Raw genomic sequence first — 25339 nt, forward strand, 5'->3', positions numbered from 1 at the left:
TGGGTTAGGGTGGGGGTTAGCGTTTGGGTGAAGGTGGGTCAAGTGTTATTATATTCAATATTAATACTGCGAGCGGTCCGACCATTCCGACCATTCCGACCATTCATCATTCCGTAAATTAGGGTTACCCCTTCGAAAGTTGTGTCGCTGATAACCTGAAATTTTTACAAGGTCCTTGTTTTAGCTTCAGATAAATAGAAAACAAACTATTAGCAAAAATATTTTTTAAAACATAGTAATATTCATTTTTATGAATTTTAATATTCAGCCATATTACCATCTAACTGTCGAGGATTCTCGCTAATTTTTTCCGGATATAAACTACAAGGCATACTCTTCAAAAAAAAACATGGCTTGTAGTCAATATTAATCGGGCTATGCCTTTCATATTCGATCAAAATTTCGTAAGTTCGCCATATGGCTCTTCTATTTCAAAGTCATCAAAGACTACCTAATATTCACGTTTGAGATCTGAAATTTTTACACACACCTTATGTTGGCATTAGCATTCCAGAAATCACACTCAAACAAAAAGAGTCGAACTGGAACTGAACCGGAACTTTATGAACACGTTTGGGCCAAATTTGTCCGAACTGTTACCAAACTCTATCCGTTTTTTAAAGATTTTAAGGAACCTAACCAGAACTGAACTGAATATTTTGAAAGAACTTCGAACCTGTTAACAGAAGCGGTTCACTACAGCATGACGTCACAACTTCTATTTTACAGAGTCAAGATATGACATGTTCGAAATATCATAAGAAAATAAACAAAACGTTGCTTTTTATTTTTCATATAATTCAACATTCAGCTACCGGTACTTATTTTTAAATACGTCACGTTACTAAGATCACGTTACTTACAATTCAATAATTATTCGCTACATTAATTCACCCACATTTTTAGATTTAACACAACCTAGGCCTGTCCTATATGTTATCCGAACCGAAACTTTATGAACCGGTTTTATATCACGAATCTTGGTCATTCATTTTCACACTGCCTATTATAGATAAAAAAAAATAGTTGTTTGTGAAATTTTGCTTTGCATTTCGTTTTCATTTTGTATGAATTTATTCAACCAAAATAAAAATAAAATGCATTTGTCAGTGTCAAACACCCCGGGCCGGTATTAAATCTGTAACCTACACTTTTTTAAATATACCTAAACAGCAGTTTATATAGATTTTATAAATCCAGAGGGGACCTTACACGCTATTAATAATATTATTTTTTTTTTAACTTGACTGTAAAATAGACAATAAAGCATGGAATACAGTAAAAATTATATAGCACAGTCAAAGTTAAAGAGCACAAATAAATGTATAGTATCCAGAACCAAGCCGAATGATCCTTTTCACAGGTTGCACTCGTTTTGCTGGCAGCATTTAGTGCAAATTAGAATAGATGAAACCATGTCTTTCCAACGACATTCTTGCACACAGGATTCGGCGCAAGATCGCTTCAACTTGGTCGTTATGCCGTGGTTTTGAGTGTGCTCAACCTAGGCGGACAAAATAAAATAAAGCTGTATCCGAATCACAGTTTATGCCACGCTAAACCAAATTGTGGGAAATAATTATAATATACGGTTCTCTCGGAAATTCAACAAAAAATGTTAGCCTTAATGAACCCCTTAGCTTAGCCAAAAGGTTGCCGATCCCTGATTTATTTATTTATACATACCACTACTTTAACAACGAAGAGACGCATATGTGTATTCTCTAAAGATTAAACTAAACAGAACGAAATAAACAGAAAATCAGTTTGTTTGGATGTTATATGATAAACATATTTGGCTACTAAAAGCAGCAGTAACTCAACCAGAATCGTTTGTTTTCACCAATCAGATTTAGGCAGATTCTGTTATTCGAAAAAAAAATTCTGATTAAGTGTTAATAATTAATTGACTTAAAAAGGTATTAATTTTGCTGTTTATGCTGAAACGACCTGACAGGAAATGAATTCCATTTCAAAAAGACTCAAACAGAAAACTGCTGACCACCTCACCTTACAGAACTTGTCTCGTGCCTTGCAGGTGCTAATCAGGTCTGGGTGCTGGTTTACTGGTCCCTGGCAATCGTCCCTGTAATACTCGCGCTTGCTGTTGTACAGGCAATCATAGCAGGACAGGTTTCCCCTTGAGAAAGCTGATAAAACGACAATGTCTGTTTTGTGTGAGTTTTAACCAGGTCTTTCGCTTTGCCGAAATCGATAACATATTGACATCTTTGTGACGTAGCTTTTGTGTTGAAAGTAACATCTATCCAACCTAAAACTTATAAACGAACCGTGTGGAATTCTTAAGATTACTTCTTTATGATGTCAAGTGTTATAACTTTGTGACGTCATCCCTGAAATAATTTCATGGCCGCTCAAACACAAGGACCTGTAATTCATGTAATGCACACATTCTGACCGCAACCTCGAAAAAAAAAAGTTTTTGACATAACTAATATAAAGATGTTGAAAATGAATAAAATTGTTTGAAAATGAATAAAGAGTATAAACTAAAGAGATTCAGCCATCATCTTAAGATTTATTCGAAACGTTCAAAATGATACCTACCTCTGTACTGGCTTTGATATTCTAATTACGTCTTACAACAACCTTCAGCAATTATGCTCCAAAATATTAAGGCATTTTTTTACTTTGTGACGTCATCTTTAATGTGTTCTAGAGTAAATTACGACAATTTAATATTAAAAAACCTGGGCCCCCTTTAATACCCCTCCAGTACGCCTTGCATATTCCCCTCACGGCTTAATGCACAAGCATGTAGTTATAATGCATATAATGCATGTAATGCATGTGCTCTACAAGCAGTTTGATTGACAGCTTGGCCAGAGGAAGAAACAATGCTTACTTCCCATTTGTCAAATTTTGCCGAGAAATTATGAAACGGGTTGGAAGGCTTCGGTAAAAACGCGATACAACAATCGTGTTTATTTCGACACAATGGAACCGGGCGTTAGAACCAGTTGCGGTTCCATTCGTTGTGGATTAGATCGAAATATACGCCAGAGATTTTGATCCAGGGAAAGTTGGTGTTTACAAACTGGAAAATAATGTGAGTTCTTTCATTCTAAACATCATTGTAAAAGTCAAATTGCGTGTCGCGAACTTGCATAGTAAAATTTATTATAAGTATCAGCAACCATTCGAACCGCACCTGAACCTTATGAGCAGGTTTTGGGCCGAATTTTTCCTGATCGTAACCTAAACTGAGCCGTTTTTTGTAGGATTTTAAGGAGCGGAACCGAAACGGGACCGATTATAAAAAAAATGAATCTTAACCAGAATCTGTTTATAAATAAGGTCACTCCAGCATGACGTCACAATCTTGTATTGAAGAGAGCCTAGTTATGCCATGTTCGAAATTTTATGAAAAAGTGTTCACCGTGAAAAAAATAATAAATGACGTGATACAAGCCACGTGATAACGTTTCGCCAAAAACTTAAAAAAAAAGCTATACATTACAAAAATGTCATCTATTGGCGCAAAGCGAAAACATGCTCATCTTAAGTTTCAGTTGTCAATATTTTTATTTTCGAGTATGCGATGAGACGCAGGTGGCTCTTGGGTTAAAACGATTTTTCGAATTGGGCTAAAACATCCTAGAACCATAACTTGTATCCCTTTCTCTTTGGATTCGCCCCTTTAAAAATGTAAGTTTTATTTCTAAAAAAATTTCATCAACTTACTTTTTGGAACAGTATCAACTAAGATGCACAAGGCAACTGCAGCTGGCACAACAAAGTTTCTCATTTTTCTCAGAAACAGGGTTTTCGACGTTTAGTGTCTACACTCACCAAGGCTCTTGCTCTATCTATTCCTGTTCGTCGGTAAAACGCTACAAAATCTGAAGCAGTATCAGGAAAAAATCTGTTCTTTTCCGGTCACATTTGTCACATACTGGCCCGAATATGGCAAATATAAATATGCATGCCTGTTTGAAGCTTTCGTTTTTTTAATACTCGTTGTCAATCGTTATATTTGCGCTCAAATCAATAACCGAGAGATAATAAAAGTGTGACGACGACGTCGTTCGCACTCGAGACACGAACGTAGGTGTTGTTTATCAAAGCGACATCTGCCAGTCTCGCACAAAACACTGAAAATCTCGAAAGCCAACGAGCGAATGGATTCGGTGAACTGTTTGTCTAATAAGGTTTGAAGAGAGGGATTTCTGGTGTCATTCACTCGTTTGAAATACAGCCTGTTGCCTTCAATATAATACACCTAAATTAAATAACAAACGGTAACCTATAGACCAGCGCGTACAAACCAAGGGATGACACAGAGCTAATTCAGATGAGCTTATTTACTTGGGCTATTTCAATTTAAGTTTTAACCAATAAATACATAATATTAAAAAAAAACGATGGGAAATTTACTAAAAGTAATCCAGCGGATGAGATATCATGGCTTGGGTTGTTTAATTAATTATAGGGTTGGTGCCGACACCTGCTGCCAATGGGTAGTAATATAACTGGTTTAATGCCAAATTGTTAACGGATACCAAATTGGTATAACTATTTTAGCTTTTTTTCATGGTTGCAATCAAGCGCAGCATTTTGTACGTTAAAAGGTAGATTCGTAGAAACAAGCTTCAAGATAACAAAGCTAACCTGCGTAAAAGCAAATTTGGTCCAATAACCGGAAATGTTTTTCCTTTTGCGCGTTTTAATTTCATAGATTTAGTTTAGTTTACCATAATGACGACGATACATTTTTTTAGATCGAGGAATTATTTAAGCTATTAGTTTTTAAAACATAATCGGAATAAATGCACGTTTTAATACCTCGCTTTGTGCGAATGTTTTACTATGTTCTGTGGGGTCCTATATAACCTATATAACTTTGAACACAGCGGATCTTTTAAAGGTAAATTTATTGCCAACACAATTGTATTTGGACCACTGTGTTTATCTTTGGTAAATAAGTAGTAGTTAATATAGGCTTCATTCAAATTGTCTACAGCGATGACATTAAGCCCGTTTATATGCACGTTTAAGCCGGATTCGAATCTATTTCGTTAATTCATTCTCTCTCGTTTTGGTGCTGGAATGAATTAAGTTTCTCTCGTTTCTTAAAAAGAGTGGTTTTCAATCCATTCGCCGCTTAATCTGTTCGTTTCGCGGACGGCCGAAATTGTTTAATGTAGAATAACCTGCTTTAACGCAGCAAACAACACGCGACTTTTGGGGCATTATGACGTAACACGAACTGCTAGTCGTAAACAAAACAACAAGTTTAGTGCATAAGGAAACAATATTTACATACACTCGTACAGAACTACAGATGTCATGTGCAATTAACATCGTTTGGCAAACAAAAGTTGGTCAGCAAGAACCTTTGTTGAGTTTTGAAAAATATGTATATTGACAAATCGAGTCTTGGATTGAATAAAAAAGTATTGAATAAGTTCACTCTTGTAATTAAATGTCATGCACTATATGGGATATATAAATCTGCTTACATACAGCTCGGTTTTAATCTTTTGCGCAATCATTTCGTTTTTTTAGCCAATGTATTAGGCCTACATCTGATGGGTTCCTCATTATGTTGTTAAGTTTTCGTGCCCTTTTTTGTTCGTTCACTCTCGTAAAACGTAAAGCAAAGTGGCGTATGTTTCTACAGCAATATTGTTGCTTTAAGCCTTGTGGGGAGAATGCGGTTTGAAAGAGATGACCGTGTGCTTGCAAAACGAATGTTTACAACTTATCGTGAAACCGGTTGTTAAGTTATGCGGCCAGCATACTCACGAAGACAATAAAAAGTCAGTTTTAATATCGGCTGTGGCCTTTATAGGGCAAGATCGGTTTTACAAGCTTTTAGAAATGAAACGGTTGATTTTACGTGGTTCGCTCAATGTATTTACGTAGTTTGTAGGGACTCTGAGGTCCACTTTATTTGTTTTTTGCGTTGTTAACATTTCACGAGACCGAAAGCTTCTGTGTCGGGAGAGATAAGAATAGACTAAATCGAGTTCATTCTGTTGAGCTTAGTCTAAAATAAATACGCGAAGAAAACTAAGAAGCAAAGTAGTTGACAAAGTTTGAAGTATTGTTATATGCCTTAATTACCTTCGGAAAATATTACACTGTTGGGAGAGATTAGAATAGACTTAGTCGAGCTTATTTTGTTGAGTTTAATTGAAAACAAATACGCCAAGAAACAAAAGTTGTTGTACAAATTTTAAGTGTTTTAATTGCTGTATGACTCAATTACGGCATCACTGAATTTAAACAGATTACTACTTGGAGGTCCTTTTATTCATTACTCACTAGTCTTTGAGGTTTTGTTGTGAGTTCAATTATGCTGAAGCAATGTCCAACTTTAAATTCGAACAACAAATATGTTACATTTTAGATTCAGTTCCAGATAAACAGGTCGATACCGGGCATTCATCAGCCAAATGGCCCGGAAAGTTATTTTCATCAGTGTTAGAGTAGCCAGAGCACAGGATTTCTATTTTGAGGTCATGATCTTTACGTTGAAGGTCAAATCTTCAGCTCGACGATAGAGTATTGCCTCTTGATAGCTTCCGATAGGGCTTATCACCGCGAATGTCAATGTCGAGGGTTCGCGGCTCCTACACGACCTGGCGTCAGTCGACTGCCAAGCCGAGTGATTAAAATGCAATAGATTGGGGTCAGAGGTAGCAAAGTGGCCGGCCATATATTTACTATTTCGGATACGTTTCGTCTTGTTTGTCTATTCTGTTAATAGCTCCTCGTGTCGCCTTGTTTTCTTCAAATTTTACTGCTTTTTAAGTACAATTTGTTGTCTACCAAAACGTTCAAGTGGAAGCCATAAATTGACTAGACTCACAAAACCATTGGTCTATGTGTTCACAAAGGAAATGTGTTGTTAGATAACCAATCTACAGCTTCCACAAATTGGACTACGTGTAGAGTCTTGTATTTAATAATTTCAAAAGTTTAATATGTTTAAAAACATAGAAACGCCAGTTAGTAAACGGTGAGATGGTTAAGTTTAGGGCTTTAGGGATAGTAAGGTCATTTGTTATACATACAAGCATTGATAATATCACAAACCATCTGTTTCAAACTTATAATTAAATTACCCTAACACAATAAAAAACTTGTAATCACACAGTTTGTTTACAAAAGCAGAACAACGACAAACTATTTGTTATCCGAAAGCGTTGTCCAATTTGAGACTTGATGACGCAAATCGGTGAAAAAAGCAATTTGTCAACATAATCGTATTTTGACTACTGTGATAGTTTAAAGTTGCCATGTTGGAGTGGCCATACAATTTCCCCTCACAATTTATGGGCAAAATTTCTCACGTTTGCATCAGTTGGCGCTACAAACCCCTCGCATACTTTGCGCAAACAAGCGGGCGCCCAGTCGAAATTCTTCCCTCCAAATCCCCGCTGACCCGAAAGGAAAAGATCCTCGAGATTGAATTGCTTCCCACTCAAGAAACCGGATAAGCCCCCTCCCCTGTCCTGCGTCCTGGCCTTCCCAAATCAGGCACGTAATCGCCACTACGGCGCGTTTTCCGAAAAGCAGTAACGAGCCACAAAAACTCGACAAGGCCAATCATGCCGAGGCAATACAGCGCGAAATGCGTCAGTGATTTTGGCGAATTGGCCACTTCTTATGTGACGTGCGCTTCCGGTCTTTATAGGGCAAGGTGTGCGCAAATGTCCCTCTGGCGTCGATTTAAGGCACTTGGTGTCGGAATGCGCGCCCACTTTGCATGGCAGGTCTGTCGAGTTGACCCTCGACATTTTTGAAAGGCAGGGTTGCTGCAGATAAATGAGTAGTTCTTAACCTGTGACAGTGTTGTAATTTTTAAAAAGTTATTTTGAAATGACTTAAGTCCAAGTCAAGTCATTTAAAAAAAACCTAAGATTAAGTCAGGTCGTTTCTGAAATAACTTAAGTCCAAGTCGAGTCGTTTTTGAAATAAATAATCAAGTCTTAATTAGAGCAAGCCAAGTCTAAGTCATAAAAATTAAACGTGCTAAAACTATTAAAAATGGTAAACTCGTCCGATTATGACCAAAAACCCAACTGAAAATAACAAAAAAAAACGCAACATAGAGCAAGTAAACTGTCTTATCTGCTAAATTTAAAATCAATGCCCTCAATTTCATATTAAAAAATGACTAATGTAAACATTCCATTTCAACCCAAGGCATTTGTCAAAAATACTTGAGCCAAGTCAAGACATTGACTTGAATCATTGTAACACTGACTTGTGGTACACTTACCACTATTGTGATTTGAGAGGGATATTCTGTGGGTACGCAAGCAGTTTACCGGTTATATTTGGGGAACCACTGAGTTAAACTGGGCAGTAAATTGTTGAGTTAAACTGAGCAGTAAAGTACAAATGTTCAAAATACAACTTCACTCTTGACACATAAGTGTATCGCCATTTTAAAGCATTTTAGCGTCCCGCAAATGTAAAACGTTGTGCTATATAATGCCACGTAAAATCGTTGCACAGAAATGCCACACAAAAGAGCTGCAAAACAAATGACCTGGACCTCAAGGCCTTTCTTAACGCCACCTGTTTTCAAAATCCGGCCAAGAAATCTTTTCATTTCAAACATAAAAAATTCCCAGCCTGCTTTCGTGAGTAATACAAAAACCTTGTATGAACTCTTAAAAAAGCCTTTCGGAAATAAGCTGACGTAAAAATGATGACGTCAGTTGGCGGCAACCGCGTCAAGAATCTCAAACCCGTATTAAGGGTTTAAATAGAGTATAGTGTTTTTCCAGCTGTTTCGACGTAACCCTTTGTGGCATAGGCGAACGATGGTCAGTTAGTACGCAAGAAGCTTGCATGTCTTAAAGCAAGTTTTAGAAAATGAACACGAGTGTTATATTAATGCGCTTACCTGAACTAAATTTCCTTTGTCACTAAGTAAATTCGACCAAAATTAATCTACCATATGTGGTTAGCGCTGCAGTTATTATTTTTTTATGGCTTAAATAAACATAAGTGCGCCACACCTTTTATAAGTGGTGCTTTAATTTACTTCTCTGTCTCATTAACTGAAGATGATACAAGCTCGTATCGAGACGTCTTAATCAAGATGATGTCGATTTACTCGACCGTTTTGGCTTTGCACTTCATTATTATTATCAAACATATGTTAGTTTGAGCAAAATTGTTTCTTTTAAACCAGATGGTAAGCCGCGACAGTGACGAGTCGCAAGTTGATACGCGACCAAAAGAATCACTAAATAGAGTTTTGCTCCACACAATTTAAGCCTTTTGCTCGAAAATCTAACTCGCTTTTGTGCAAAGTCTGATTTATAGCTGAGCAAGTGAAAGGGCCGTGATACTTCGCAGATGCCAGATGCTGGTTTATTTTAAAATCTTGGCACTATGTGCGATAAGCAGGACTTGCGACAGCGATAAGACTGCCTCCTGTGTGACTTCGCGCGCCTCAATAACCGCCAGCAAGTCGGCCTGTTTGCAGCTGCAGCGCTTTTTCCTCGTAGATTTATCATGCTTTGATTTTGACTTTGTGCAGAGCTTGAATAGCTAATAATAGGGGAAAGCTATCTGTGGAGATAGAGAAAAATAGTGGAAAGCATAGTGGAAAGCTATAGTGGAAAGCTATTATCTGTGGAGATAAAGAACAGTAACAACCTGGGCGCTGGTCTATAATCCTACCACAACGAACATTATTTGGGTTAGTTGCGGGTTAGCGTTTGGGTTTGGGTAGGTTAAGCAATATTATTAAATATTAATACTTGACCCACCCTCACCCAATCACTAACCGACACCCTAACCCAAATATTATGCGTTGCTCTAATAAATAATTTGTAACGCTGCGGTAGGATCTAGACCAGCGTAAAAACCTGAACTAGCTTTTATATGTCCATGTCTTATGTGCATGATTGGATTTTATTAGACCAGGGCTGCTCTTATAGTTTTACATACAAAAACCTTTCGAGTTGCAGTTCAGGTCAAAGCGGTTAAATACTTTACAATATAGTGCAAAGGCAGCATGTCTCGGAAGAACAAAGCGATTTTTTGGTTTGTTATTAGTCTGCTTGTGAAACAAACTCTCTTTTTATTGAGGTGGATAAAAAAAAACATCAAAGGTCCTTAACTCCGATCAGTCAGTTGAAATTTAATATTATAAATACAAAAAACAATTTCCAAACTTCTTATTTCCAATTTAAACTACATAAACGCATGTTTTGAGTTTTAGACGGGCTTTCAGATGTATATTATCGCACGAGTTCTCTAAAAAAACAGGTGTTTATAAGATTAATTGCTTTGTGCTGCACGTTAATACACAACATTGACGTCATCACTGAAAATTTAATAAAACCTTCCAAGTAGCTGCGCGTGCAGAGTAAAAACATGAGGATTTCGTTTTGCAATATTACCTTGAAAGGTTTGGAGCATAATGGTTGGAGGTTGTAGCAAGACGTAATAGGAATATCAAAGCCCATACAGAAGTATAGGTAGCATTTTGAACGTTTCGAATAAGTCTTTATTCTTTTTCAACATCATCCTTGAAAGGTCTTTGACGTGTATTATAATAAAAACGCATCAAATATTCGAATTCTTCGCTTCAAGAAGAATTCGCAAAAAAAAAAGTGTCACAAGGTGCGTATAGTTTGACGCAAGTGTTAATCGAACTTTAAATTGAAAATAATGATTTGACGATTAGGACCTTTCACCGCTCGAGTGAAGTAATTTGCTGACGAAAGAGAAGCGCTGACTAATGATTTGCCAACGCTTCATTTTCGCCTTGAGGCTCGGATTCCGTTTCGCTCGATTTGAAATAAGGCATTTCGGGCGCAAGTCGATCTCAGAAGTGTGGCTGGGGTGGGGGGCTGGATCCTCTACGTGTCAACTTCACTATACGACAGAGGCTCTTAAACTTTTGTTTTACCGCGGACACCTAAAATTTGTTTTTACTTCGCGTCGACCAATGTAGGCAAGGAATTTTAAAGATGACGTCATAAATAGACGTCACAATACAAATTGGCTTTAGAAATTGGCTGTTCCGGGTCCGACAAACTTAAAAGTCAAATTGGGTCTAACATTCAGTGCAAAAACGATTCATTTTTAATCAAACTATTTTTTACGAAAAAAATGATTACTTTTCAAATATAGACTAATGTTTAATTAGGCCTTCATGGACCCCTAAAGCTAGTTTACGCACCCCAAGGGATCCATGAACCTCTGTTTAAGAACCCCTGTTATAAGAAGTTGCCAAGAAATTCACGCGCACGAATAATATACCGCCGTTCAAAGTTAACGCGCGTGGGGCCCAAAAGTGGGGTTACTGCCCTTTTGAAAAACCTGATCCGACGGGTCGAAGCAGGCCCCTTGGGGGGAGGGGCAAAATGGGGTAATTAGAAACCCATTAGGGGGTTAGCCGAACCCCAATGTCGCGGCCAAGACATCGGCTTTTATCTTTCAAGCGGGGTAATATAAATCAGCATTCTATCGGGGGTCTGGGCCCCAAGAGAAAGTCTGAGCGCTGGCAGGAGACGTTAAATGAAGTTAAAGCGAGGATATAAAAGGGTGCTGCGTATTTTGTTGGCTGCAAATAAACGGCGGTAAGTTTTCGCCTGCCAATCATCGCCCAGTTCCGCGTAAGACGCTTATGTTTCTTAGATTGAAAATGTTAAGCTTGAGTAGTGGCAGGATTAGAAAGGATCAAACATGTTTGATTACGCGTGGTTTTGCTTAATTTGTGTTGGTTTGCCGGCGACTGATTTAAGCCTTTTATGTTCTTATACTTTTGTAAAAAGTAAAGGTGCTTGGCAAAACGTACATTTGTTTAAACCTAAAGTGTAATACCTTTACGCTGGAACTTCGAGTTTTATTTAACTGGGAAATAGGATTCGTAATACGTCATTTACTGTCGTAATGTTCAAACGTATATTTATAAAATAGTTACATGTGTTTTTAAGGGTTTTGCAGATTGTGTTAGTCACATTCAAGTTTAAAGGAGGCTTTGAAGTCCGAAAAATAAAAACAAGTTTTTCTTTTCGATTAGTTAAAGTTTGTAAATTAATTGCTGTATTAATTGGCTACGAAGTTGTACTCTTTAGTACGAAGTTGTTTTTGGGGATTTTAAAAACTTATTGTTCGTTCGGAGTCTTTCTTTCAATAAACTAAACACTTTTTATCCAAATTAAGTAAAGCAAAATGTAATTTAATGATTTAACACAAAGTGTGTAGTGAGACCTTTAGCAGAAGTAAAAACGGAAAAACATTTCGACCAACTGGAAACATGTTTTCGGGAACAGAATAAGTTGTTGATTTGTTTGTCTAACGTCCCTATACAACCACAACAACAACAACATAGGCAACTGGGGGATTATTGTTTCATGGGTCACCGCACATCCGCGTCGTATTCCAAAATCAGACATTGCATCGTAAGCTTTAGAGATGGAATTTGTTGTGTAAGAAAGAGTTGCGGCCCGGGCCAGTTTAACAACATCTGATGTGGAGAGTTTTGCGCCAAAATAACAGGAAAGGGAAGTTAAGCAGGGCCAGATCTGAATTATCACAAATACGAGTCCATTTCCGGACAAGATCCACAAAGCTAACTCCCTATTTAACTTGTAGGAGTTTAGCGGTCCTTTGCTTGCTGACTGTTTCATATTTTAAAAGTTGCTTGCACTTGAAAAGCGGATAACCTTCAAAAAGGGTCAAGCGCTTCAGGGTTGGAGAGGTTTTCGTAGAAGGCAGCTTAAAACGCACGCAGTTGGTTGTTGTTTTGTCAGCGTTGATCCGAAAACACAGCAAGGCAAAGCTCCTAAGGTTGGCAAGCAAAACAAACTGGTGAACGCGGCTTTGCTAAACACGCAAAACCAAAGGCAACCGTAAAAACATGTTACTCCCACGAATACCTCGATTATTATATTTGCTATTTACAGGCATTCTACATACGCAAGTGGCGTAGTCGGTCAAGGCAGTGTTCGATTGATTTAAGTCAATGGGTATGTTTAAATGACTTGACTTAAGTGCACTCAAGTAACTGTTTTCCAATGCCTTGACTTGAGTGCACTTAAGTAACTGTTTTCAAATTACTTGACTTAAATGTATTTAAGTCAGTGATTTCAAATGTCTTGACTTGACTTAGGTCATTTTGGTAAAATGATTTTGACTTTTTGTTAAGACTTTTGAACGTGTGACTTAATTTGGACTTAATTCATTGAGTCAAATTACCTGTATGAAACTTAAAATTAAAAATTCTGATGTAACATTCTATGATACAATTGAGCTAGTTATTTCATTTTTGCACGTTAAACAATCAGATGAGAACGTGTTGTTTTTTGTTGTTTTTTGATTAAGTTACTGCGTAAGATCGGACGTGTTTTCCATTTATTTTTGTAGTTTATCGTTCTATTTTTATATCATTGATTTTACTTGGTGATGACTTGCTTTTACAATGACTTGACTTGGGATCGACTTGCTTTTACAATGACTTGACTTGGACGAATTTTTGAATAACAAAATGACTTGCTCTGAACAACGACTTGACAGCGACTTGACTTGGACTTGAGTTATTATACAAAGAAAAACGAATAAGTGGCTCATATTCATTATAATTCTATCGCCTTGTATTTGATCCACTTACAAACCGTTTGGGTCGCCAAACGCTCAATGTTTTATTTACGCCCACTAGATGGGTCGCCGCGAAAAAAAACTGGATAGTTTTGAAGGCCGTTTTAAGTAAATTTCAAATTTGACTGATCGAAAGCTTGCTACAGGTCAAACAAATTTACGAAAAAGGATTACTGTAGATTAAAGCAAGGTTAAAGGAACCTTTCTCCTTAAAAAAAATTTGGTAATTCACTGAATATGTCGTGGAATATAACGATTAAAATACTCGCCGTTCACGCACATAAACTTTAAAACCTTGAAACCATCGTCATAAAGTATTGCAAAAAATATGTAAAAAGTTAAAAACATTGCTAGCTTAAACAAACCTTCAAGATAGAGTTTAGAAATTTCCGAATATGTAATTTTAGCAGGTCACGGAAGCGTATATAACTACAAATTGTACCATGGTAATTAACTTATTACTGGTCTTCGTAGTGTAATAAGTTTACCTACAGGTGTTTTTGAGTATTATTATCTTCAAACCAGTGATGTTATTTTGTCAACTATGACTTGATATTACTTTTAATTCGCGAAAGCACTTCAGCAAACTACAAAAACAACCGAAATATTTATAGCAAAGATACATAGATAAATAAACACAAACTTTTTCTGTTATCAAAATTTGTCTTTTTTAGTTTATCGATTTTGTTTACCGATTTTTTAATTTCAAAATAAGTTCATTATTTCGAATAACTCTTTATTCATTTGTAATTGCAACGACCAAATGTTTTCGAAAAAAACGAAGTTAAAATATGTTGAAAATAAAGTTATTCGAAAGTTTCAAAATGGTAGTTCTGCCTGGGCTTTGATATTACAACGCCAACCGTTATGCTTCAAATTTTCATCGTTGATCTTTAAACAACGCTTTTGTTTAGGTTAAAACAGCTTTTCTCTTCGAACTCTTTAAATTGATCATAGAAATGGCAAACTCGTTAGTCAACTGCACCCCGGTCACGCTCGACTACTTCACCGGAATCCGCGAGGAGGCGCACGAGCGTCAGGTGTACGTGGCGATCGCTTACGGCGTCATCTGTGCAGTCGGCCTCATCGCCAACGTCATGCTGATGACGTCACTGCTGGGTGGGGGCAGCCGGGGTGTGACGTATCGAACCCCGTCGACGATTCTCATCATGAACTTGGGTGAGTTTTGGATTTTATAAAGTTTTATTTTGTAATGAATTTTCTCCCAATTTTTGCGACGTCTCTTTTCATTTTTCGTGACATCATGTTGTTGATGATTTTTAATGATTCCATATTGTTCACAATTTTGTTATGACGTCATGTTGTTCACGATTTTGTGACGTTATGTTATTCACGTTTTTTTCGTGACTTTATTATATTACAGTAAAGTATGACGTCATAACCGCTACGAGCAATTTAGAAAATTTGTTTTAAAAATGTGATTTTTCCTGTGGAAAGCTGTATGCTATATTTTTTAGTCTGGAACCTTGTTGTAAAGGAAAATTTGGTTTGTATTAATACAAAAGAAAGAAAGAACAAAACTGTCATATGCCAATAATTTCAAACGTTTTGACAATTTTTTAAAAGTTTGAACTCTTTAGGTAACATTACTATTTTGGTTATACTGGGGTGAATAACCACAAGAGGAAAACTCTTCTTTGTAGTACACCGGTTCCTTTTTTTAGACAAAAACTTATCCCGAAGTTTTAATAAAACTACTAAAAAAATGTGTATTATGTTTCAAAAGAAACCGAAGTGATGATTTTTGGCGTATTTTTGTTTCAGCCATCGCTGACATGCTGCTATTACTGACCCTGCCGTTCGCGATTGTGCATCGATTGCAGGACAAGTGGATTTTCGGCAACGCGGCTTGCAAGATCGAAGAGGGCGTAAAGTTTCTCAACTACTATGGATCCATATTCTTCATAACTGCAATGGCGGTGGACAGGTGCTGGCAATACAGCAGTGTTGTAATCAGGGCTGCGGAGTCGGTTAAAAACAACCCGAGTCTGACTCCCGAGTCCGAATCCGGCCAAAAAAATACACCCGAGTTCGACCCCCGAGTCCCGAGTCCGACTCCGGCCAAATGTAAGATTTTGTTGAGTCCCGAGTCCAGCTCTGACTCTACAGCCTGTATTTTACCCATTTACACAACTAAATTAAGGTGGATTTTCTGCAATCCACTCATATTGGCGTCATAATTGAACCACCCGCATTTTACATGGTTTAAAAATATTTCACATTTGCTATTACACTTTTACAACTTACATTTTGCCGCCTTACCAGTTAAACAATTTGATACTGCGCATGCGTCGCACGTCGGACTCGAGACTCGGGTAGTTTTACGCCAGTGGTCGGCAAACTGTGGGCCGCGGCCAAAATGTGGGCCGCAGAGTCGATTTTAGTGGGCCGCGAGTTACGTTTAAATAGCTTAGTGTTATAATGTAGTTGTGGGCCGCGTGATAGCCGTACATTCATCGCACTTTACTTTAAAAGTTGGTGTGGCATATAATTTTTAAATTGGCTCAGCTTGGAAAGGCCCACGTGTTAAATGTGGTCATATTGAAAAATATTTCGCGCTTAGCGCATATATTCTTCGCTTAATTATATGTATTACATTATGATATGGCAGTGTTTTGGCCACCGAGGCGCCGTGTTTCATCTTAAAATCAAATATCCGTCACTTTTTTAATGGTTTTACGTAGTAGGCGTTTAACAGCACTGAAAAGAGTAGTTTGGGCCGCGACCAAAAAAGTTTGCCGACCACTGTTTTACGCGGTCTTACTCGAGTCCCAGGTCCGAGTCCGACTCCGACCCCGCAGCCCTGTTGTAATGACCTAAGTCACTTGATAACCGAAAATAAATATTTATAAAAATAAAAGTAATAAAACTAAACGTTAAAAAAAAATAATGTTCTGTTCAAAGTCCCTATTCTACTAATGTAAGCAAGCGCTAAATTCTAGTGTATATAAATTTCCAGGTACGTGAGTCTGTGTCGTTCCCCCAACCACGACAGGGCACTTGTGCGCAAAAGACTGTGGCTGGCGTCTGCTTGTGTTTGGGTCCTCGCCCTAGTATTTGTGATTCCCCTGATGGTCTACGCTGACGTGGACAACTACGGGTTCTGCACCATCATTTTCCCAGGAAGCCAAAACGTGCGCGACCGTCGTTGGTGTTTGTTAATTTTTTAATTTTAAAATTAAGGATTTTCGTTTACGTATATAGTAAGAATATCAAAACCCATACAGGAGAAGTATATATCGTTTTGATCATTTTGTACATAATAACAAAATAAAAACTCTTTATTCATTTTCAACATGGCGAATAAAGAGTTATTCGACACGTTCAAATGCTACTTATTTTTGTATGGGATTTGATATTCTTATTACGTCTTACTACAATCTCCAACCATTATGCTCAAAAATATTTCGTTTGCAAAGCAAACGTTTTTATTTCGGGTTTTTCTTTTTCAAGAGGTTTTTACGCGATTGTCGCTATTCCTTATAAACGAATATTTTTTTAGGCAGGAGTTTCCAAACGTGATGTTCGCTTAATAGTTAAAAGCACAAAGCACGCTTGTACTTGAATCTCTTTTTATAAAAAACGGATACTGAAGAACTTGTTTTTTTTGTGATAACTGAAGAACTTGTTTTTTGTCCTGGTAAAGTTTAAGTTTTATTTAATATTCTGAGCAGCGGTTTCAAAAAGTAATTTTAAATGAAACTGCTAGAAATTGTTTTTGGTATAAAGTGACAGTTTCTATGCTCTAAATTACTTAAAAGAAGAAGAATGGCACTCATTTATAACCAAAATTCATCTAATTGAGGTCGTTGAAGTGTGTTTTTCTTTTCTTTAAACACGAGTTTCCGAAAATAATTCGAAAAAGTTGTCCAAAACGACTTAAATTACTTCACAAATTGATGCCACCAATCTAAGCCGATAAACCGCTGACATTCTTCGTTGTTACCAGCAGCAGCTTCCAGATGTTTTGGACGATGCAGCTGACAACAACTCGAGTACGATGTGCCTGGAAAGCTTCTATTATTACCCGGAATATTCCTACTACGACGTTCCCGGTGTTCCCGAAGATGGTAAACCAGCAGCGGTAAGAATTTGGCTCAAGTCACTCTTTTGAATTGATTAATTTGACTTAAGTCTGCTGGGCAAATGGCTTGGAATTGACTTAGACCAGTAGCGGTAAGAAAAAAAGTAACTGATGGCGTGATTACTTGACCAATGACTTGAGTAATTGATCAACTCGATGACTTGACTTAAGTTACTGTTTTGAAATGACTTGATTTGACTCAAGTCTGCTGGACAAATGACCTAAAATTGACTTAGACCAGTAGCGGTAAGAACAAAAATCTTCCCGTGACGGCTTAACGTTACGTATAGCGTTGGAATGAAAGAACTGTGACCTGACAAAGGTGAACTTAAATCATTGATTTAAAATAACTTGACTTGATGTCTTTTGTGTAAAGTAACTTGACTTAACTTGGACTTTGAAATAAATTACTTGACTTGAATCGCAATTTAGATTGGACCACTTGCTTGGTATAATAATGTTTAAACCCTAAAATAATTTTGCTTCTTTTTTTTTTTTTGTTTTTTTTTTTTGTTTTGTTATTAATGCGCTAAAATGTTTGGAGTTCAATGAGTTTTACAGGTTTACTGGTTTAATACAGTTTTATTTAAAACTCGTAACTTGACTTGGACTAGCTCTAGCATGACTTGACTTGGACTTGTGATTTTAAAATTTACAAATACGTGACGTCACTATTATGCTCACCCGTTTGAAACTTCACACACACTGGTGGGTTTGTCAAACGAATATTTACCATTAAGATTAAGGATTGTTATATATATATAGTTCGTACAAAAAGAATAAACAAAAAACAATAGAATATTTAATGCCTCTTGTTTGAATAAGATACAATAGTTTATGTTTTTGTACATTATGTTTTTATTTAATCTGCGTTAAAATAATGAAATACGCGAGGGATAGCCTATATAGGAAACAGCAGATCAAAAAAAATAACCCTCGTACCACTTTCACTGTTTATCTTTAGTAATCATTGCCAGACAGAGCGGCGTCTGCCAAGCATGCGATTAATTGCACAATTAAACCCTAGCGCATGGGAAATGGTTTCGGGGAATCCGTTCGTCTTGGTTTTGTCCTAAACTTGACCTGACTTGCCGGTCGGATAGTATTAACAGAAGCGAATTTGGCTTTACTTCAAATCGTACTTGTCGATCACGATCAGGAATAAATGTAGTCTGAACCAGACTTGGACAACTAGATAATTCCAGTTTTCTAATTTAACGAATAAGAGCAAAATGTGGCTAATTCGAATTGTAATCTAGTTCATGAATTGCTTGTTTGCTACAATTCTAGTTATAATGTAATTCGAATTTCACCAAAACTTCTACTTTGTCGAACGGCAGTGTTAGTCTCTCAGTCTAAACAAAAAAATTAAATTAATACCCTTTGGTCGGGACGACTTAAAGGTGATTTTTACAATATGAAAGCCTAGGCCATGCTAAAACATAAAAAAATCACCACCCAAAAGTTTACCATTTGTGATCAAAATTTAGTAATTCCAATTCTAATCTAATTTAACAAAACAAAATTGATCTATTTCTAATCTAATTTGGAAAAACTGAAAAGCTCCAATAATTCTAATCTAATTTAATTTTAAAAAAGCTAAAAGAAATCTAGTTGCCAAGTCTGGTTTGAACCGCATACGCGCTGATGGGAAGAAACATTTTGGGTATTTGAGACATTTATATTTAACATAAATTCTTTCATAAATCTATTACGTAACCCGCTGTAAGTTTGGTGTTACGACAAGAGCCTATCGTCGTATTGACGTTTAATCAATATAACAGTTTATTAGAAAAAGAGTCGAAAACATCTTTTTTAGCCGTAAATATCAACTTGATTGTGTATAAAATTTAGGATTGGTAGACCAAATTGCCTTAGAGCGCAGAGCCGTTTTTTTACTTTTATAAAGCACTTCAAGTGTATCTCATATAATGTTAATCTGCAAACATGGCATGTCGTTAAAATTTATTTTCCAATCGTAATTTTTTAAAGGTGCGTGGACCACGGGGGTCATGTGCCAATTTTATAACTTTGTGGTCATAAATCGATACTATCCCTGGCGAGAAACCTAACAAACAACGTTTTAACGCAGATCTCGAGCAGTGTAGAAATGGAAGTGTCGTGTCGTCACCCACCCGTGACCAGCCTTCACGTCTGGCTGGTTTGCAACTTTCTGATTGGGTGAGAGAGTTTACTTCGGTCAAAAGCCGTGATTGCCTAAACCGCACATACATTAGTGGACAATTCTTACCAGGGCTGCGGAGTCGGTTAAAAATAACCCGAGTCCGACTCCGGCAGAATGAGCATTTTCGTCGAGTCCCGAGTCCGGTTTGAACTCTACAGCCTGATCAACGTAAACAAATAAGGTGGATATTCAGCAATCCAATTATAAGGGTGTCATATAATTCATCCACTCACAACACATGGTTGGCAAATATTCACCATACATGCTATTCGGCCTTTGCGATTGGCAGTTGGCGGTAATATCAGTTTCAAAACTTGGCACTCCGCATAAGAAACGTCGGACTCGAGACTCGGTAGTTTTACGTAGTTTTACTCGAGTCCCGAGTTCGACTCCAGCAAAACAAACCGACTCCTCGAGTCCCGAGTCCGACTCTGACTCCGTAGACGTGATTTAACTAGAACCAGCAAAATTAAACCGTTTTACACGCGTGTGTAGGTTTCTAACTGAGATAAGGCGCTGCAGAAGTCAACAAATTAAAAGTCGCACTGGACTTGAATAATACCGGTTTTAATATAACGCCATGGGCAAATCGCTAATAAGTAACTTCAAACTTGCAACATTAGACACTCTGGGCTGTTCTAGCTTAAACTGGTTCATTTATGCTAACGCTATCAACAGTTGTAAGAGGTCCAAAACTAAAAACAAATACTTGCACCATCATCACCGCCCATTAAAAATAAAAATCAAGGAAATTATATAATCCAACGCTCTGCATATCAGTTACATATGAATAAGGAACAGTGACCTATAAAAATAATGTAACAGTACACTTTAAAGCAGATTTATTGCCAGTATAGTATGCAAAAGTTACATTAACTCGTGTTGAAATACATCTTCCTTTAAATAGAGGAATCAGGTGGCACTGTATAAAGACAAATTGCATTGATACAATTATCTCAATACAATTTGTCAATTATCTTAATACAATATGTCAATTATCTTAATACAATTTGTCAATTATCTCAATACAATTTGTCTTTATACTGTACCACCTGATTCCTCTATTTAGAATTAGACAAATACGGCCATTTACAATGATCTTCCTTTAAGATTGTTTTTTTACTCATTTTAACGATTTTCCGCAACTTTCGATTAATTATATGTGAACGTCGCAGATTCGTGATACCGTTCACGATCGTGAGCGTGAGTTACGCCAGGATTATTCACCTGAAGTCGAGCATCTTCGGCAGAAACGACGGTGGGTTGTCGCCCACGTGGAGCGCTAGAGGGGATAACCGGGAACAGGTGACGTAATTAAATTTACCGGACATTTCCTACACGTAATTATTTAATGTTTTTTTAAATACAGCATTGCTTTCAAAGAAAACAAATTCTAAAATTATTTTTATCAGACAGGTGATCTTCAGTTAAAATGTAATAAAAATGTTTTTTTAACAATTTTTAAACTTTTATGGTTTATCTGAAAAAAAAGTAATATTTCATAGATATGATTGAGCCACGAAAACTTTAGAAAAACGTGGTTGTTTTTCTAAATATAAACTGCTTAAAGAAAACAGAAACGAGCGATTAAAAGTTTTCAAACTATAAAAAGTGTAACGTTAACCGTTTACGTTTCAGTTTGTTCCCGTAAGCCCTGGAGGCGATGAACAGGGAAAAAAGTTTGCCAAGAGGAACCACAGGGCCAAGATGATAATGGGAATTCTGGTGAGACGTTTATAGAATAGATAATCTATTTGATTGGCATAATATTTCTTCAGTTTCACTAAGCTATATGTCGTCAACTTTGCTTCAGCTAAACGACAATTTCTCTTTTTTGTGCGTCTTTAAACCAGGGTTGCGGAGTTGGAGTCGGACCCGGGACTCAAGTAATACCACATAAAACTATCTGAGTCCCAACTCCGACATGCTCATGCGCAGTACCAAATTTCGAAACTGATAGTGCGAAATCTGTAAATTGTAAAGGTGGAATAGAATATATGGTTGAATATTTTTCAATCTTATTGTACGTGGATGAATTATATGACACCCTTATGAGTGGATTTCTGTATATCCACCTCACATAAGATACGTTAACGGGTAAAAACACGCTATAGATTCGGACTCGCCAAAATCTCACATTTGGCTGGAGGCGGGCTAGGGTTTATGTGTTTGGCCGGGGTCGAGTTATTTTTAACCGACTCCACAGACCTGATAAAAAGTTAGGTTCTTTAAATGCATAAGAATCTGGCCGTTTTGCTATTAATTTAACACCTCTGCACTGTTTCTCTGTCGCAGGTTCCTTGCCTTATTCTCGCCTTCGCCATTTGCTGGTTGCCCTACCATACTTGGCACCTTGCCCAGATCAGCGGGGTATTACCCGGAGTCGATAGCAACGTGTGCAACATCATTCGCGAAGTCACGTTTTGCCTTGCCTTCTTCAACAGCGCACTCAATCCAATCCTAAACTCGTTTTTCCTGTTCAATTTTAAGGTAAAGTGCTTCTATGTGATCCGATTTTATTTTTGGAATTAATTTCCGCATAAACGGTCTAAAAAACCGAAGCAAATGGTCAATAACAATGTAAAGCAATGGCTCTTAAATGTTTTACCACAAAATAAGAATTAGGCATAAATGTTTTTGAGATGACTTCATAAAACAAGGTAGACTTGATGTAGGTCGAATATGTGTACATATATGATTTTATGTAATTATACACTACGATTTTTATTGGGCCTTTTAACCGCCTTAAACTAGTCTATATAACCCCAAAGAATCCATAAATCATAGTTGAAGAAGCCTAGTGTAAATAATTTTTTAATTCTGATTTTAAGTCATTTTACTTTTTTGGGCGACGTTTAAAAAAGAAAAGTTAAACAAATGGGTACTAGCAAAATAATCTTTAGGTCGACTGTAAAGCAGTCCCTTTAATGCACCCCCTACAAAAGGTCAATAAAACAAAAAACAATCAACCTTGCCCTCATCTTTAATAGCTGTAAGAAAATCAAGGTACCGGTAACAAATATACCGATACAATGAGTTTAACACTTTTCTAAAGTTGGGAGCTTGAAGGGGTTTCAACAAAACTAGTAACAATGTTTAAAGAAGCAGAAATACCAACCCTCTGAAAATCCAAAAATTTTAGTTTATCATACATCAGTTGGTTTGTCGCTATTGATATTTTTAAATAACTTTTGCCATATGTAGAACATTGTCAACTCTCTATCATTTTAGTTCAATTACTTGCTGTTTAGGAACGCCTCCAAAGATCCTCAACATGGCTAAAGAAGTTTTCCACCAGAAGAATCACAAGACTCCCTGGACGCACTGTAAGTGAAAGTTTGTTGAACAGCATTTTTCTCGCACAGAATTCACCCTGAGTATTATCTCCAATGCTACCATTGGGCTCGTGATACACGCAACGCACTAAGTGTATATAGCCCACTGTACTATGTCTGTTAACCAGATTTTGTATCGCGAAATACAATAACATCGCCGATATATAAAGGGCTACCGCCGATAGCACCTGCGTTAGAAGTCTCAAAGGCTGGGATAATGCAGAGTCCTAAACTTTTGCTTCTTAAAAATGTCATTACAAAAAGTTCGCTTTGTGCGCGAAATCCAACTAAAGAATGCAGTTGCGTTTTGAATGTGTTGTTTGGCGTACCGAGTTGTTTAGTTTTTTACTGTAATGTCTGCTAGTTTTGTAGTATGTACAGTAGACGGTTACAGAAAATTAAAAAAAAAACGCGAAAGGGTATAAAACTAAGTTTACCGTGACTGTGACCTCTCATAATGGGTCTACAGCTCTAAGCTCTATAATTGATTTGGTTACAAGTTAAAATGGTGAACTTATTTTGTTGTGTTTATTTCAGTCTTGGGCTTAATAACAACGAACTTTTCTTGTACAGCCACAAGCAAAGTCACTGAGCAAAGATCGAAGTCACGAGAGCGTAACGCTACATGACGTCACACTTATGACGACAGGCTTATCCATGAATGACGTCAGCAAGAGTGTGAACACCTAAATGCTGTACTGCCCTTATCCTCAATAGTGTAAAGATATCAGTTCGTTTGAAGCGACAGTTCAACATTGGACGCGAGTCGTTCATCCTACACACCTGTTAAAGCCTTTATACCAGTGGTTCCCAACATTTTTGGCTTGCGGCACCCTGCAGAAATTATATATATAGTTCGCGGCACCCTTGCTAGTATTTTTGCTGAATCGTTTACTGTAACGTTACAATAAACGAGATTGAAGCAGCACATTAACTGTGCAACAAGGTTGTTCTTTCTAATTTTTATCACTTTTTACGTACACAAAAAAAATGTCTTAAAAAGCTTAGTAGCCTAATAGAGTCAAAATTGGAATCCTAAAAGAATTTAAAATATCTCTCAGCACCCTTGAGCGTTAAAAATGGCATCCCCGTTGCGAACCACTGCTTTATACAGTAGTTTAAAAACTTTTTCTTTTCGTGTACTATAGTGTTTTTTATTTACCACTGCTGCTTAGCCTACCACTGGGTTTCGAAAGAATCTTTTTGGAACCTTTGTGACCAGTATAAGACACACAAGTAAATGGATTCAACCGAACCAGGCGCAGCAAATCAGACTTTCGCGTTAACACAATTTAGTCACTATATTAAACTTTCATAAAAAAATTCGAAATAATGGGTTTGGCAGTAATACTTGTCAATGCATTTTAAGTAGGTTATGTGGGGAAAAATCTCAAAGGACTAGGACAGGTCAAAGATTAAACAAATTACAGAACTAAGTAAAGCTAAAATCGGTTTGCTTAAATGTTATTGTATAAATATATATAGAAGTTTCATTCGAATAAAGACACTGATGATGCTTTTTGTAACGAAGTATATTTATTATCTAACATCCAAACAACTACGTTCTGTACCAGTTTAATTTTCATATTGATGTGCAAGCAAATCGTTTGTTTTTACCATTGGGATACAGGCTGATTCTGTTATTCAAAAGAAAGTCCGATTATATGGGACTAAGTGAGAAAAGCTGCCGATTAACAATTTGACGTCAATATTTTTTGACAAGTGTTTCTCGAAAGTAATTTAATGTAAAAACTCCGTTATGGTAAATTGGAACCGAGCGAAGCATTTAAATACTTTCTTTGCAATAAAGTTCAAAAGAACTTACGCAAAAAAATTAACATGAACGGCTTCCAATTATAGTGCTGTGCATGTATTAGTTTAGTTTGTTGAATTCAAATGACCAATAGTGCGCATTTCCCCGAAAAGGATTGCGCAATGTCGCTATTTTGTTGGATAAGACGCCTATATCGCCCGTTTTGTTGCAAAACATTTTTGCGCCGTGTAACATTTTGAAAAAATATACAAAATTGTTTTGACGTGTTTGGTATTTGAAATCTCGAGAGAAAAACTTATAGTGCGAATGAAGACTAATACGTAGGCTACTAGGAAACT

General features: G+C 36.9%; 2 protein-coding genes across 2 annotated transcripts; one reads left to right on the forward strand and one right to left on the reverse strand.

The window, feature by feature from the left end:
- Positions 1–1197: 1197 nt before the first annotated feature.
- On the reverse strand, positions 1198–3769 carry LOC146137394 (lymphocyte antigen 6D-like). The gene is made up of 3 exons (XM_083393905.1): positions 3706–3769; positions 2011–2150; positions 1198–1504 (listed from the first exon to the last, which is right to left on the reverse strand). Exons 1-3 carry the CDS (start codon positions 3767–3769, stop codon positions 1358–1360), a joined length of 351 nt encoding a protein of 116 aa, XP_083250031.1. The 3' UTR covers positions 1198–1357.
- A 10753-nt stretch (positions 3770–14522) lies between these two features.
- LOC146137395 (neuropeptides B/W receptor type 2-like) lies at positions 14523–25214 on the forward strand. Its single transcript, XM_083393913.1, has 10 exons — positions 14523–14781; positions 15388–15550; positions 16583–16757; positions 17576–17707; positions 19800–19888; positions 21068–21197; positions 21531–21617; positions 22188–22382; positions 23144–23218; positions 23801–25214. Exons 1-10 carry the CDS (start codon positions 14562–14564, stop codon positions 23915–23917), a joined length of 1383 nt encoding a protein of 460 aa, XP_083250039.1. The 5' UTR covers positions 14523–14561; the 3' UTR covers positions 23918–25214.
- The last annotated feature ends 125 nt before the right edge of the window (positions 25215–25339 follow it).

This window comes from Ascidiella aspersa, chromosome 7, assembly GCF_963924565.1.
Source record: "Ascidiella aspersa chromosome 7, kaAscAspe10.2, whole genome shotgun sequence".
Taxonomy (NCBI): domain Eukaryota; kingdom Metazoa; phylum Chordata; class Ascidiacea; order Phlebobranchia; family Ascidiidae; genus Ascidiella; species Ascidiella aspersa.

Bases quoted from the DNA above. Each gene is read 5' to 3' on its own strand.
- LOC146137394 (XM_083393905.1), bottom strand. From the start codon at position 3,769: ATGAGAAACTTTGTTGTGCCAGCTGCAGTTGCCTTGTGCATCTTAGTT. The intron at 2,151-3,705 runs GTAAGTTGATGA...TCGTTTTATCAG, and splicing joins AGTTGATACTGTTCCAAAAA to CTTTCTCAAGGGGAAACCTG. The intron at 1,505-2,010 runs GTGAGGTGGTCA...TTGTCCGCCTAG, and splicing joins CACGAGACAAGTTCTGTAAG to GTTGAGCACACTCAAAACCA.
- LOC146137395 (XM_083393913.1), top strand. From the start codon at position 14,562: ATGGCAAACTCGTTAGTCAACTGCACCCCGGTCACGCTCGACTACTTC. The intron at 17,708-19,799 runs GTAAGAATTTGG...GTTTTAACGCAG, and splicing joins AAGATGGTAAACCAGCAGCG to ATCTCGAGCAGTGTAGAAAT. The intron at 22,383-23,143 runs GTAAAGTGCTTC...CTTGCTGTTTAG, and splicing joins TTTTCCTGTTCAATTTTAAG to GAACGCCTCCAAAGATCCTC.